Source organism: Lates calcarifer, linkage group LG8 (genome assembly GCF_001640805.2).
Source record: "Lates calcarifer isolate ASB-BC8 linkage group LG8, TLL_Latcal_v3, whole genome shotgun sequence".
In the NCBI taxonomy this organism is placed as follows: domain Eukaryota; kingdom Metazoa; phylum Chordata; class Actinopteri; family Centropomidae; genus Lates; species Lates calcarifer.
The window spans coordinates 12,657,043-12,672,453 of NC_066840.1; the positions used below are offsets into that span (position 1 = coordinate 12,657,043).

The following is a 15,411-nucleotide window of genomic DNA, read 5'->3' on the forward strand; positions in this document are numbered from 1 at the left end:
ATATGCCACCAAAATCCCTCCCTGGTTAAATCTATAAACCCATAAGGTTTGGTGTTACTGAAGGTCTCAACAGTGTAAGATCTGACCTTTTTACCAAACCCAAAGCAGAGAGGGAGAGGTGATAAATACTACAAATGTTTTTATTGTTTTTGGTATTCTATGATATACTTCTATGTGTATTGGTATAATAACTATGTAGGTTAGTTAAAACTAGAGAGACACATTTGGATATTGCATATTTCCAATCCTGAGCTGTTTTACAGTCAATTGAGAATAGAGATTTGTTTGGTTAATTGATTATTAAAAAAATAATCATCAATCCCTTTAGTAACTGATTAAATATCTAAGTCATTCATCAAGAAAAAATGCATGACAATTTGTTTGTTTTTCTATCTATCATTATGAAGTGAGGGTATTTGGGTTTTGTACTGCTCTGTTTCCACTATTTTCTGACACTTACTGATTCATTTAAAGAAAAGAATAAATTAATCAGTGACCAGAATGAACAAATCAACAACTGAAATAAATGGGTACATGCAGTGTCATAATCTAGCACAAATGGAGACACAAACACACTAGTCATTACAGTACCTCCAAAAACAGGGGGTACTGGTTCTACATTTCTTACAGCATGTCCATGTGTTGGTAGTAATAAAAAAATAAAAATAAATCTGCACAGTTTTGTACAGATTTGGCAGCTGGCTTAATGGAAAACACCTGCTGCTACACCGCTGATTAGCATTTAGCCAGACCTGTTAGAAATATTCAACCCATAGCGAGCAATGCAGAACAGACTGTTTGTAATACATAAACTGACAGAAGGAAGTAGTAGGCAAACATTAACATTATTCAATCGTTTTCCCTCCATTTTGAAGCACAAACGACGAAAAATTGTCCATAACAGAAATATTTCATTATTAGCCTTGCTATGGCTAACGTGTTAGCAAGCCCCTCTGGCCGAGTTGTAGATATGGCGTTAAGTCCAGTATTTACTGACCTATTTACACTGGCTGACGAGTAAATGAGAAGAAAGAATATCTGCTTTTACCTTGCTAGGTGCTCAACTTTCTCCACCAGCTCATAGTTATTGTTACACGGCAGCTGGTGCTAGTGGTGCAGGCTGTTTACTGAAAACAACAACCTGGCTGAGGCTGATGGCAAAGGTAAGACTGAACCAAACGGTGAATATCCAGGCTGGTAAAAACAAATGAATGAATGAGTTAAAACGGGTTAAAAGAAAAAAGGATGGTATCAGTTTGGCATGTTCATTTCAATGTAAAATTCACACTAAAAACATGGCAGATATATCATTAGCCAGACTCCCTAACTGTCACCCTGTAAACTCCTCATCATCATAATAATCACATAATCACCATAATCACCATAATCACCATTATCACCCCTGCATGTGCCAGGTTTGTTCAGGTACAGTAAGTCCAGTTCAGCTTGTCCTTGTTAACCTGCCATGCCTGATCCTGGGCCTGTGTGACAGCCAGCCTCGGATCTGTCTCCCGTAGCGACCAACCGTGCCATTCAGCCATGAAGGCTTGGCCTTGGCCTCCTGTTCCCTTGGTGACAGCGGAGCGTCACGACAACCCACCATCCCTAATATCACTTGGACCCATTTGCCCCTGATGTGAATCTGTGAGCTGTATGCCCTCACATCACCTCCTTCAGCAGAGATGGTGGAGAAGCTTCATTTAGTCTTTTATATTTAACCAGAACGTCTAAATCTGTATACAAGGGAGACAGATAAGATTATTTGTGCCAAATATACTAATATAGAAAGAAGACATAACTGTTGTGTTGAGAAAGAGCAGAACAGTCCTGATTGCTGGGGTCTGGATTTTCTGAGATGGAAAACGTGACGGCGAGTAAGCGATGAACAACACAAAAAATTAGCCAAAGTTAAACAGGTGATTTACGGCTTATGTGTTGAATCATCGGTGACTCATGTTTAGTTCACAAGCTGAAGCTGTCATCAACACAGAAACACACTCAGTACAAAAGCAAAATAAAAGAAAGCTTACCAAACATAAAAGAATGATTTAAAATGAAATTTAAAAGAAATAACCTCAACCCACATTTATCTTGATAGCATCCCATGTAGACTGTTAACATTTTGAAATTGAAGTTATTCAAAATTTATGAGAAATCAATTCTTGTAACCATCTTTGGAAACAAGATGGGTTTGTTGATTATTGGTCTTTTTTTTTTGGCAAATACTGCTCCCATGATAAAAGCTGACTGCATATTTTTTTACATACACTAGATAACAGGTCATAAATATTTAATCCAAAATCTAGTGTCCACTTCAAAACTCAGACACTGCAGGATAAAATTTGTGTAACATGACTAAACTGTGTTAACTTCAGGCTAATGTAGCCTGAACACATGTCATTCATTCATTTTTTCTAGCCAGAATCTCAGGCACAGTTTGTGATAACGACAAATGGACTTTGCCTTCTGTAGAGGGAGGGACTGGACTCTGAGACCCCAGCATCATTCAGGCCTACAGCCAGTCAGCATGATAATGATCAGCATCATTCATCAGGAGTACTGATGTGTCCAATCAGACGCAGCAGTGCTTCTGAGTGTCTGTCTCTGTTGACCTGGTGCTTCTCTCCCTTTCCACCCCCACTCCAGCGTACAGACACAAGGTTGCTTAGCAACCCAAGAGCAGCCTATGGAGAACACACACACATACACACACACTTGGAAAACCCAGGAACTCTGAAGGAGGAAGATAATGTACTCCCACTCCACCCCTCCATCACGCTCTGTGACCCCCCAAAATGTGAAGAGAAGCATGCAACCCCACTGTCTGGTGGAGATTCAACCCAGTCATAGTGGCCCAGTGACTGCTCTGCAGAGCCTTGGACAGACACATACACACACACACACACACACACACACACACAAACATAAAGCACACATAAAGCCCAGTGCCTGAGTAGAGAGCTGTCTCTGCACTCAACTGTTGGCACCATATACATACACTACATCCAAATTAACACTGAAACAATTCCATCAGTGTCTTTGATTAAAAAAAATAATATTCCCTTGTTCTCACATCATATCCACATCCAGAACCTTACTTAATATTTTGTGATTGTGACTGATTACCAATGGATTTAAGCCCGGCAGCCATGAAATCAGCATTTTCTACCAACAAAGAGCTTTAAGAGATGAAAGTTAAAAGCTCTGCAGCGTCTCCCCAGTCTAACACTATTAGCACATTAAGTGAGTGCTTAAATACAGTCGGCAGACGATGGATCAACTCACTGCCTTGAGCGGGAGACAGCACTGTAATCCCCTCAAGTGGGGTTTCACTACAGTAATGGCAACCCGCATGAAACCATAACCCCTAGGGAGCGGTGGGACTGGGTAGATTATGAGCAGCCTTGGGGGCAACGCTAAACGCCTTATAGCCCAAACACACACACACACAAGGAAGATAGTAAGTGTACACATGTAAACATAACCATAGCATGCATGAAAACACACACATAAGCATGTTGAAAATGGAAAAGATAATGACAGAGAGGTGCTCGCACATAAAAATAAACACACACACACACACACACACACACACACACACACACACACACATCTAGAGGTGTAATTTGACTGACTCCTTAATACCTCCTCTCTTTTTACATCTATATGACATGAATGGGGAAGGGGAGGGCGGGGGGTAGTAACTTGGTATCAGGGGAATAATTTTACTCCTCGAGGATTATGGGATGGTGATGGAATGACTCCTTGGGCTGAGGGCAAGGCAGGTTGAGAGTGTGTTTTTTTTCCTGGAATATTAAAGCAGCAGCCTCAGGGCAAGAGAAATAAACTGAAACATGGCGACATAAAAGGTAAAGAGTACATTATAGTCTGATCCCTGCTGGAAAACAGACTGATAACACTATCACCCGGTGATAAACACAGACAAGGACATGGTTACCGAACAGTGATATAGTTATTATTACATGTTGACTGTGAAAACAAACGGAAAGGTTGAATTTATACTAAATCAAAACATTAGAGGGATTGGACTGTGGAGCCATTAGGGCAGGATCAAATATTTTTGTTTGGTTTTATCCGGCACCGGAGGGTAAAATATGGGTAAATCACTGGCATATTGTTTTGAGAGGGTGCACTGTTAAAAAAAATAATTTTTACATACATCTTACCTTTATGCAATGCTTTTCTCACATAAATGCAAAGCATGAGGTGTGTGTAGTCCTTCCAGCCTCGTCAGCTGTTCATTTGTTGCCTTTCTCCCCCAGGGAAAAGCTGCTTAGAGCAGAAAGGAGATTACAACATAACCAAGTATACAATCAGAAAACACTGCAAAGCCTACGTGACCCTTGCTTATGAAAAAGACATACCTATTCTGAGACCTAAATCTGCATATATATAGATTTGGGTCTCTATCTGACCCGATGCTTTCATCCGCACATAAATACAGCACTTACACAGTACATTCACCTAAAACGTCTGTAAGAGCCGGCAGCTTTACTCAGCAGGGATCCAATCCTCTCACATTAACAGTAGTTCAGTAACAAACACAAACACACACATAGCCCCCATTTAACTCATAAATCCATAAATATACAACTCTGTAAGCGAGATATACACCCATGTTAAAGCTTGGCTTTCTCTCTGTGCTATATAAGAGTCAGTGCAGTGTTGGCCTTTGGTTGAGCGCTCTTAAAACGGTTTCATTTTTGAGCGTAAAAAACCCAGAGGGAGAGACAGACACAGGTGACCTTTGGGGGGGGGGGGGTCACGGGAGGCAGCCACTGAGCGTAATCTTTCAGTGAGCAAACTAAGGACTCAGCAGCATGGGGAATACACACACACACACAGCTCAGGCCGGGCCTCACTCAGCAATCGAGGCTGAGAGAGCGAGTGAGAGACGGGGACTCATGTCTCATCAACCTCGACACATCCCACGTGCTCATGGCAAATTTATGAAGGCCTTTATGTATGCAGGTGATCAGGGACTAGATGCACACTCTTTGCTCTGTGTGAAAACACACTATCAAGTTCAGCTGGAGGTGATATGAGGATTCAGAAGCCTGAGTTAATCAAATTTGTGGGTATTTTTTGATGGTAGTCATTTTTAGTCCAAAATTCCCTCTTTGTGTGTCCACAGTGTTGAGAGCTGCACAGGAGGGAAACTAACACGAAGAGGGAATTTCAATCTAAAAACACAGTAACTTCAGTAGATAATTACCCACTTGACCTATCTGACTTTGGCTGCTGAAGCCAGACGTTAGCTTCAGCTAAACTTTATTTTTTAACACAACAAAAACATTTTGGCTTTTTGTTCTGTTTACAATGATTTACATTAGAAAGTAATGTTTCAGGGCTGATGTGGAGAGGATGAACAACTGCAAGGACTGATGACTTGACATACAAGAGTGCATGTGAGTATTTGTTTTACGACAGACTTGAAAATATGTGAACCCATATTTAAGGGAAGACAGAGTGATGTAAAAATGTCATTGTACTGTTAAAGGTGATTGATGAAACTACCCATGCTTTCACACACACTTCCATAAAAGCCAAACTGCAGGAGAGAAATTAAGCAAGGATTCTTACACTCACATTTTGATTTTGCCTTCTAAGCACATGCTTACACACTGACTCCATTAGAGAAATGGTACTATGACACAAGTGCATACATCAGGGGAAAATCTGAAAATGTAGGGCACATGGTAAAACATGCTGAGAGCAACACTTCTATCAATAATCTATTTGCAATGCTGTCCAAAACTATTACTGTGAATCTTTTGTATTTTCACACTGCCCCCTGGTGTCTGGCAAATAATGGTGCATCAACATTACTTTGTACCTATACAATGAATTAATGTTTCAGACTGAGGAGGACAAATAGCTTGTACACGAGTATATTATTTAATTTCACTTTGCAAAAACAGGATGGAAAATAAAAGCACATGTTGTCTTGATCAACACAGTTATGTACTTGTTGCAATAATGTTTCTATTTTAAAGCACAGTGTAAATACAATTTTGAGGAGATGGGCAGTAGATAAGCACAATTTTGAAAGAAGAGACGTGCTATTCTACCTCTGCATGCCACATGTCTAAAGCTAATATCAACTAGACTTTCTTTACTGGCTTTATCAAAACATCATTTTGTAGTTCTTTCACCTCAAGTAATGAAATGGTACTCAGATTTGTTCAGTCAGGGTCATCCTGGAGAAGATGTCTTTTTTTTTTTTTTTTTAAGAACAACAGCCAATATTTCTTATTTGTATTCACATTTACAATACAGTTAAATACAAAGCTCTCCCTTTTAAAGTGACCCATATTTCCAACACTGAAAATAAAATTGAAAATAAAATTAAGACACTCAGATAAAAATGTACTTACTTGTACTTCAGTAATAACAAAAAAATGATGGGGGTTAATTTAAAAAACTTAAATACTTTCAGAATGTTTAAGGAGTTCAGAAATAAGTTTAGGTGGAACACAATAGTTAGCTCTGAAAAAAGTTCCTAGGGTTTATTTTGCAAACAAAATTCAAGTGCAGAACCATCATTTTAAAATCTTTTCAAATGGGATTAGGGCCTATGTCAGGCTCCTGCTGATCTTCCATGTAGTAGGGATCTCCTTGGTGGACTCTGTGATTGTGCACCCTCAGGTTCCCCCTGTGGGCAAATCTCTTCCCACACTCTGTGCAAGCAAAGGGCCTCTTTCCCATGTGAACATCCCGTTGGTGGGCTCTCAAGTTCCCGCTGCGGGCAAAACGCTTCCCACACTGAGCACAGCCAAAAGGCCGCTCCCCTGTATGTGTGCGAGTGTGTACAGTAAGCTCAGAGGGAGTGAGGAAGCTCTTGTCACAAAACTGACAGGGGTGCAGTCTGACTCCTGTGTGGCGTAAAAGGTGTCTGCGCTGATGAGAGGGGTAGGTAAAACACTTGGCACAGTATGGGCAGGTGTAAGGCCGTCCGTTCCCTCCGCCAGGAGCTGGAGGGTGGCTGAGGGTGTTTGTGTGCCGCAGCGTGAGCGACTGTGAATTGGACTGTGGTCGCAGAGGGTCTCTGTTGCCAAATGTTGTGACCCGCCGTGTATGATTTATGGGGCCTCTCCCACCCCTGTCGTCTCTGGGTCTCCATGGTGATTCGCCCGAAGGTGCTTGGGGTTGATCCTGCCGAGCCCCCCTCTGCCCGAGGCCCTGGCCCTGCACTGAGTTCTGATTTGAGTTCTGGTTCTCAGGCTCCTGGTCTAGGAATGGGAAGGAACTATCGTCATCTTCATTGCTGGTCTCGTCAGAGCCAAAACCAGGTCGGAAACAGGGTGCATCTGTGCCGGTGCTGCTGCTAGCAGGACCAGAGCAGCTGGTGCCATCTGCCTGCAGAGTCTCCAGACCAGACACCCCACCTCGAGCGGCATCCAACCCTGGTAACCACTCCCCTGGTTGAGCTAAGCTTGGGTCGGGCCTAGGGGAGCAACGTCCACTCTGGGAGATGGACAGAAAAGGGGTGGAGGCTTGATCCTGGAGGGGTCTGTGGTCTGTACTGCGGCTTCCTTGATCCCAATGAGACACTGCAGACAAATTAGAGGGAAAAGAAGAACATTTACACACTTTCATCTCACCACTTAAAATAAATACCCTTACATCCAAAAGAATTTCAAGGTTATCTCGCTCTTACATTTGGCCTTGGCTTGTGTGGCAGACAGGGTATCTATCTGCCTCTGGTCCCCAGCAGCAAGGCTTCCCTCTGCAGCTTGAACTGCGACAGACCCTACGGTAGGCCGTGATCCCGCGCGCTGTTCAGAATAAGTAAAACAAGTCTGTGAGATGCAGAAAAGCCAACAGCAGAGCGTCTTCCAAACGTCACTTTGTGCTGGCTATTCAGAAATCATAAAGGCTTAACTACTTCACTTTATTGTACATCCAACTTCTGAATCACAGAGAGGCAGGGCAGGGTCTGACCTCATGTTTTACTGAAGCTCCATCTTGGCCTGTGACCTCCTCTTTCAGCCCACTGAGGCTCTGACTGAGTCTTTCCACTGGGTCTTCATGAGAAGACACATCTTTTCCCACACTCAGTCCTATGTGTGGAAAATATAGGTGGTCAGTATATGGGACTGTTTTACACAAAAACAAAACAAGTTCACATTAATGCAACATGGGGTTAAGCAGGGCATGGAAATGGATAGATAATGTATCTGATGTATGGGTTTGAAATAAAGTCTAGGATACAAGATTATCCTAGACTATGAGCATTTTCTAAGTGCAGTTTTCTTAAAGTGTTTTACTCTTTTGACCTAAAATGACAATGACCATGGTGAGCTGTCCATGGACTTTACTTCTAACTTGAATAAAACCAAATCGGCTGTAATACCTGATCCCGTCAGGGTCTGCTGCCTCAAGCTGCCCTCTCTGTCTCCAGATGACATCTCCCCTTCCTCGCTCCCTCCGCTCCTCGCCTTCTGCCTCCTCTCCACTTTCTCCAGCTTGCCCCGGAGGATGGAGACCTCCTCTGTTTTCTGCACCAGCTCCGCCTGCTGTTCACACAGGCTGCTCTCAAAGATCTTGGCGATCTCGCACACAGCGGCTGCCAGCAGCGAGTCCATGACGGTGGCCAGCTGAGCGTGGAAAGCACTCCTCACAGACTCCATTGTCCTTTGTTTCGGAGATGTTATTTTTATGTCTACGGTTGATTCACACCGCTGTTTTCTTCTGTGGCTGGCCTCAAGAGGCAGCTGGGAAACGATGTGACTACCACTGTATACTCCTCTGCCCTGGTGTCTATGAGCTGCCATGAGATGCTGCCATGCTATGTAGCTACGGCATTTCTAACCGCCACTGATCGCAGCAATTTGTTTTTACGACCAAATCTGTTGTATGCGTTTAAATATCCCTTGATAATCGGCCTTTGTGGCGTTTCCAGCGATATCAATAAAGCTACGATGTAAATGCAATCTGTTTTATTTTGTAAGCTAACGGTACTGCTATTTACAGAGATGACAAGCAATGCGGTGTAACGCAGAGAGTGAGTTTGCATAGTATAAACATATAAACCTAGTCAACTTCTGGCTAGCTTTAAAAAAAACAGTGGTAAATGAGTAATGAAGTCAGTGTTTTGCTGTATGCTAGCTGCTAACATTACCTCTAGCTAACGTGTAAACAAGGGACCCAACGAAGCGTAGCCAGCTCTGGTCTGTTTAAGCTAGTATTCACGTTAACCGTGTAAATGCCATGGAAACAGCTGGAGACGCGGGACGACAACGGCTCCTGAAACTCGGTGGCTAAATATTTTCTTAAGTTAGCACCAAATCCATGAAAACACTTCACAATCAAAGATGCGTTGACTCGCCATCCAGCTAGCAGGTTGTTGGAGTCTGTGACGTGATCGTGTTTTAAGTCTCGCGATAAGGAAGCTGAAGGATCCAGACTCCAGATTAAAAAAATACAAAGGATCCAAAATAAATGTATAACATTATATAGATACAGCCCCAGGTATAATCTATTAAATCTTCAATAACGAGGCTGTACTGCACAATTACTTGCTGTAAAATGCATACTACTAAAACTGGAGAAAAAACTCACTCATTATTACTCAAAAATACGCAAGAGTGTGGTTTTATTGGGGTAATGTTGACAATGTCTGAAACTAGCAACACTATTATAACCCCTTTTATTAATGAAAAATAGAATAGGCTTGTTAGATGACGATAACTACTACTACTACTGGTTAGTACAACAACTGGATCAATGAAAAACAATAAGAAAAAAGAAATCAAATTTTGGAACTGTTAAAAAGTAAATTATGTCTACTTTTGTTCTGGCTTGTTTCCAAACTCAAGCATCAGAGGAAATAACAACCTAAATTTAAATCCTCAACAATGTCATATTCGTCTGATACCTGTCAAACAACAAGAACAAGGTACATTTGGTCAAAGCAATACAGCTGTCATCACAAAGCTGGGTCCACCACCAAGCACAAACACCAGACAGTCTGGGATGATCAGACAGAATGTTTGAGTAATGCAGTTTCTCAAATTCTGCAATAACTTGTATACTTTATACCAAACACTGTAACCTGTGATTAAGGAGAACAGTACAGATAACTGAACATTTATACTCTGTAAATACAGCCAAAGCAGCCAATAAAGATGTCAAAAAGCAGGTCTTTTTAAGGCAATATTGGTTTTCCATGAGGTTTGCATCAATTTGATAAAGTGCCTTGCTTTGACAGATGTTCACTGAATCAGCAAAAAACTTATTTCCATCCCGTTACTTTTTCTATAACTTCTTTCTTAATCAAATTTCTTGATAGAATTATGTATCCTTATCAGAATTTAAATTACATTTACTGTGATAGGTTCTATCCATCACCCACCGCTGTACAAACTGTATTTGACATTGTTGGTGAACCTTTCCATAGTGTTGTTAAATAAAAATCTGGCTTAATCTTTAAAACAAGTAACAAATGATGATGATAGAACAAGAGTACTTGGTAGTGGACTGGTCCTCTCCAGACATGGACGCAGACACTGAGGTTTTACCTCTGGGGTCTTACTTAAGACTGAAACGACACAGTAAGTGTGAGGTTAAACAACATAAATCGGTATCAAAAGATCTGCAGCATTCAGTCTGTGGTAATCCATTTTCCACAGTGCTACATGTATTTGGACAATTTGCCATCAAAATCATATCTTGCTGACTTGCCATTTGGAGATATCCATAATGGCACAAGATTTTTTATTACTGGTTTTACTGTGCAGTAGGCTATTGTTGTAATATCTGACAGAGCTGGGAATACTGTTATGAATTATGTAATTAACTTAAAATAATAAAAACAAATACAAAGCTTAACTTAAACCACCTGAAAAATGTTGAATGCAGAGAAAATCCCAACATCAATCTGTAAGAACATAAATGACAATATCCAGTGTTTCAATGTCCACAGATGGGTGATGCTAACTGTATACTGGCCTAGTTGTGATAACGCTCCATGTGGTTCCTGAGGTGACCTTCAGTCAAGTAGCCTTTTCCACAATCTTTGCAGACCAGAGGCCAGTCCTTCCTACAATCTGACACATGCTTATCATACTTTGCTTGTGATTGGAATTCCTTCTCACACTTGTCACAATGGATCACCGTCACAGGATAATGGCATTTTTTTTTGTGCAAGTAAAGCTGTTGACAAGTACGAAACTTTGCAGAACACTTGTTACATTTGATAGGCCTCTCTCCTGTGTGGATGCGATAGTGTTCGATCAACAGGCGTTTATTGCTTGTGACCTTATGACACCATAAACAGCTGAAACCGTTAGAGCATCGTATGCCCATTGTTTGCCATCTCTCACTCCGCTTCCTGTCCGGACTGCAACCTCTCTGAACTTTGTTACGTCTGCCTTTCCTGGGAGAATTCAGATGCTGTCGATTATCTTCAGTGTCCTCTAAAGGCTTGGTCCATGCGAGGTCTCCATTTGTCTCACTGGAATCTATTTGGTTGTTGTGCATTCTCAGTGTGTGATTTTTGAGTAACTGATTAAGGCGGAATTTCTTTGGGCACATGCTGCAAAGAAACGGTTTTTCGCCGGTGTGAAGACGCACATGGTCCTTCATACTGCAGCGCAAGCGAAATGTCTTGCTGCAGAATGGACAGGGGTACTTTTTGGTGGATCCATCTTTCTGAACAGGGCATTCACTGCGAGGAGAAGGTGAATTCTCCTTCTTAATGATCACCTGTTTCTTGCTCGGTAGAGTCTGGTTTTCATCACCACAGGGCTCAGCTTTTGGAGGGTTACTGCATGGTGCTTCCTTTGCCAACAATCTCTTAAGTTTTACACAAGATGATTTGTGACACCTGAGAGAACTTGGGAAAGGGAACTCTTTTTTGCAACCTCTGCATCGCTTGTGTGATCGTATGTGAACGCTTCGGCCAAACATTGTGTCAAATACCTTCTTACAGAACTTGCAGGTATACTTCTTCTCACTGTTATTCTCTGCTGTCTCCTGTTCTGCAGACTTAGCTACTGCAACTTTTCTTTCCTTTCTTCTGCTCTTCACTGTATTTTCTTGCTCTTTTCCTGTTAAATTTCCCCTTCTTCTTCTAATACCTAGACTGACTGTTTGGTCAGAATATTCCTGTTTGATGTCTTGGAGCAATTTTTGCATGTCGTTTCTTACTGGATTACGTCGAGATCGTAAGATTTTTTTTTGAGTGTGTTTGTGCCTCTCATTTAATGCAGAACCTGTGACAGAAAAACATTACAAAAAAATTAAACTGTGACCCAATGAAAAAGCATAGGTGACTGATTTAATATTGAGTCATTTTAAAATAGTTACAGACACTGACCAAATCATGACAACAATAATGGTATGTTCAAGTTAAGTGAAACCAACAGGTTGTTGCTGCTGCTCTTTTCGTAATCTCAACATTAAAAATACAGTTACCTCAAGTGTCACCAATATTTAGCTATGTTACGCTATGCAAATCCTATTAAACCAAAAGTTCTTAAGGGAGATATTTTGACATCAGCCTAGCATTATTTGAGCCCAGAACTGACATCTAATATATATAAACCCCTTTTAACCCTCCAGGCACACACACAAAGTACACAAGCAAGTTTTACCCTGGTAAAAAAAAAAAAAAAAGCAAGTATATCACAACCTGCACTCAAGATAATCCACAGACAACCCTGAACACGAATTACAGTACGTTCAACTTTGGCTTTAACCTGACAACATGACAAAGACAGCATTCTAATTACAAAGGAAGCCTTGGAGATCATAACACAGTTATGTGTGAAAACAGCAATTATAATCTTCACTCTGAGAATATAAAATATTTACAGCTCAAAATGACGAATGAAAGAATTAGTTATGAACAAAACCCACCTCTCCTCCATCTCCTGACACCCTTTGTTTGCTGGTGGGAATCAATGTCACAGATAGCCGCCTAAAACACAAACATTATCGGTTATATCTCTAATGATTGCCAATGCAAAGCAAGAAAGAAAAAACAGGTATACACAAAGCCGTCTCCAGACATAAGGTAACATGCTTGTTTGCAAATATCACATCATTGTTGTTTTTATATTTTTTTCAGTCAAAATAAAATGCAAAAATTACCACTCTTGCTAAAACTGTTACTCATATCACAATACTGTGCACATCACTGCTCACCTCTCACCATTTGTATCCCTGTGCTGACAAATGTTTTTAACCTGCTTCCTCAATCGACATGAGTTATCAGTAGTTTATGATGCTAAATTGTAACACTACAACATCCAGATTTCACCTTCAGTTACTCACCTCCTGCTTGATGATTGGAAGAGGCCACAGAGGAATCGACAGTCTGCGCAGTCTTACACTGGGACACACACCATCTTCTTGCTTGGTCACAGGTTCACAGCCCAGGGGAGCACACCAGTCATCAGGCACTAACCATTACACAAAGAAAAAAACATGATCAAGCCACATGTAAATCTGTGATTCATTTTGATCAGTGTTGTAGTAAGAAATGTACATGCACACACTTGAAAATGCTTTTCTTTGCTACCCTCACATGAACACATAATTGATACTAGTTCATCATCAAGCATTCAGTGCCATGGAAAATTTACTTGAACCTTCAGGACACAGTTATAATTTGACTAAAACTACTTGTCACAACTTGATTAAACACAGATGTTCTCCATTTGAGTTATTATGCACCTTCTAAAAACAATTGGCCACATACCAATGATGTTTTAGGTGTGTGTTTGTTAGTGTCAAAAAACTCTATTTACATCCATAATGACTCAGTATTTAAGAAAAAATAAAACATGAAAACACAAGAGTGAATCCTAATATGATCTGGAACACAGTCAAGTCAGACAGCAGTATCTTTCACAGTAGAATATTAGCATAGTAGAATAGATTGTCAAATACTTAACCTCATTTTAACACCATACCTTCAAAGTCAATCTCAGGAACATCAGAACTTTGTCCAGAGGGGTTCAGAACAACTTCAGATTCTATTTGAGTTTCATTCACTGGAGTTATATTGACCTCCACTGCTCTGTCACCTCCACGCTCATGTTCACTCAGCTTGATCTCCGCTGCCTGTAACTTTATCTTAAGATGAGCAACCTCTTCTCCTTTCTGTGCCAGCTCCATTTGATGGTCATGTAGGCTGTTCTCAAAGATCTGCATTATTTCAATCACAGCTTTCCTCAGGACTGAGTCCATTGCAGTGGTCAGCTGGGCCCTGAACCCTCTTGTCATATAGTCAGTCATCTTTGAAGATGGCTGCTCAACAGTTTACAGGTGCCTGTGATCGGAAGGTCTTGTGTGATGCTGTACTGGTCCTCTCCCTTATCACTTACCCCCTAAACAGATAGACAAGAGATCAGATTAGGGCTAGCTGCAAAACGGCACATTATTCTTTCAACAAGCTCACTGCAGTAGGGTATATGAGACATGCTGAGACATGGCTATAATCCCTGGTCAATTAGGTGAGGGATATGCTCTCTTCCCATTCATCCACATAACTGCCTCCTAGCCTGCAAGTATAGAGGTGGTACTGTTTCATATAAATTATTCATATGCTATGCTAATCTGTTTTATCTGAAGGGGGAACCAGCGAACACACATAATGGGCAATTCACCAGTCACTTAACTTATACTAAGATAGTTTGGATCCAAACAATGCCATCCTGCCATTAGGGAAAACCATTTTGAATTCATGTTTAGATATGACAATAATATCTGCATACAATTAGCAAAACCAGGGATGACCGTACTCGGTATTGCTAGTCGACTGGTTAAGAATAAAACGCAGATTGCATGAATCATGTTTTCCTTTATCACTAATTTTCCTAAGCCTACCTAACGTTAGCTGTGTTTATTAATAACAACATTTCGCTCTCGACTTTAGAACAACAAAGCAAAAAAAGTTACTGCTACGCACAAACGCTGTCATTTTAAATATCGAGAGCCACTGTATTGTCAAAAACTGCAAAAGTTACAAGCTCAACACTTAAGATACGTTACACATGGCGGGCAACTGGTAATGTTACTGACCGTTTTGCACAAGGACTGCTGTACTTGTTCTGCGATGGTTAATGGTCCGCAACTTTGTCTGAAACGCAGAAAATTGTTACACGAACAGCAAACCGACTTCTCCACATCTGACACCTAAACATTAAATCAGCTGTGTTTGTTTCTTATTCATTAGCAAATGTTTTACAATCACACGATAGGCCGCCCATCCGCCATTTTTACTCTGGCTGCTTAGGAAGGAGCGAAAAGTCGCGTCATCAGGACGTCATCTTTCGTTGACTAGTAACATTTTTTCTGTACTGCAAGCTACAACGTATCCCATGTTTTATCGTTCAATATTAAAAATTAAATAAAACAAGAATAAAATATGGTTGCATT

The 15,411-nt window shown here is 41.0% G+C and overlaps 1 protein-coding gene across 2 annotated transcripts; it reads right to left on the bottom strand.

Moving 5' to 3' along the window:
- Positions 1-5,250: 5,250 nt before the first annotated feature.
- Positions 5,251-15,294, bottom strand: LOC108885535 (zinc finger protein 30). Of its 2 annotated transcripts, XM_051072398.1 has the most exons (8): positions 15,055-15,294; positions 13,944-14,360; positions 13,303-13,430; positions 12,886-12,946; positions 8,378-12,239; positions 7,966-8,084; positions 7,682-7,799; positions 5,251-7,574 (listed from the first exon to the last, which is right to left on the bottom strand). In XM_051072398.1, exons 5-8 carry the CDS (start codon positions 8,796-8,798, stop codon positions 6,580-6,582), a joined length of 1,653 nt encoding a protein of 550 aa, XP_050928355.1. In that variant the 5' UTR covers positions 8,799-12,239; positions 12,886-12,946; positions 13,303-13,430; positions 13,944-14,360; positions 15,055-15,294; the 3' UTR covers positions 5,251-6,579. The 2 variants fall into 2 exon arrangements, with proteins under 2 accessions (XP_050928355.1, XP_018535432.1); XM_018679916.2 differs by lacking the exons at positions 5,251-7,574; positions 7,682-7,799; positions 7,966-8,084 and having other exon boundaries at positions 9,603-12,239; positions 15,055-15,293.
- Positions 15,295-15,411: the final 117 nt, after the last annotated feature.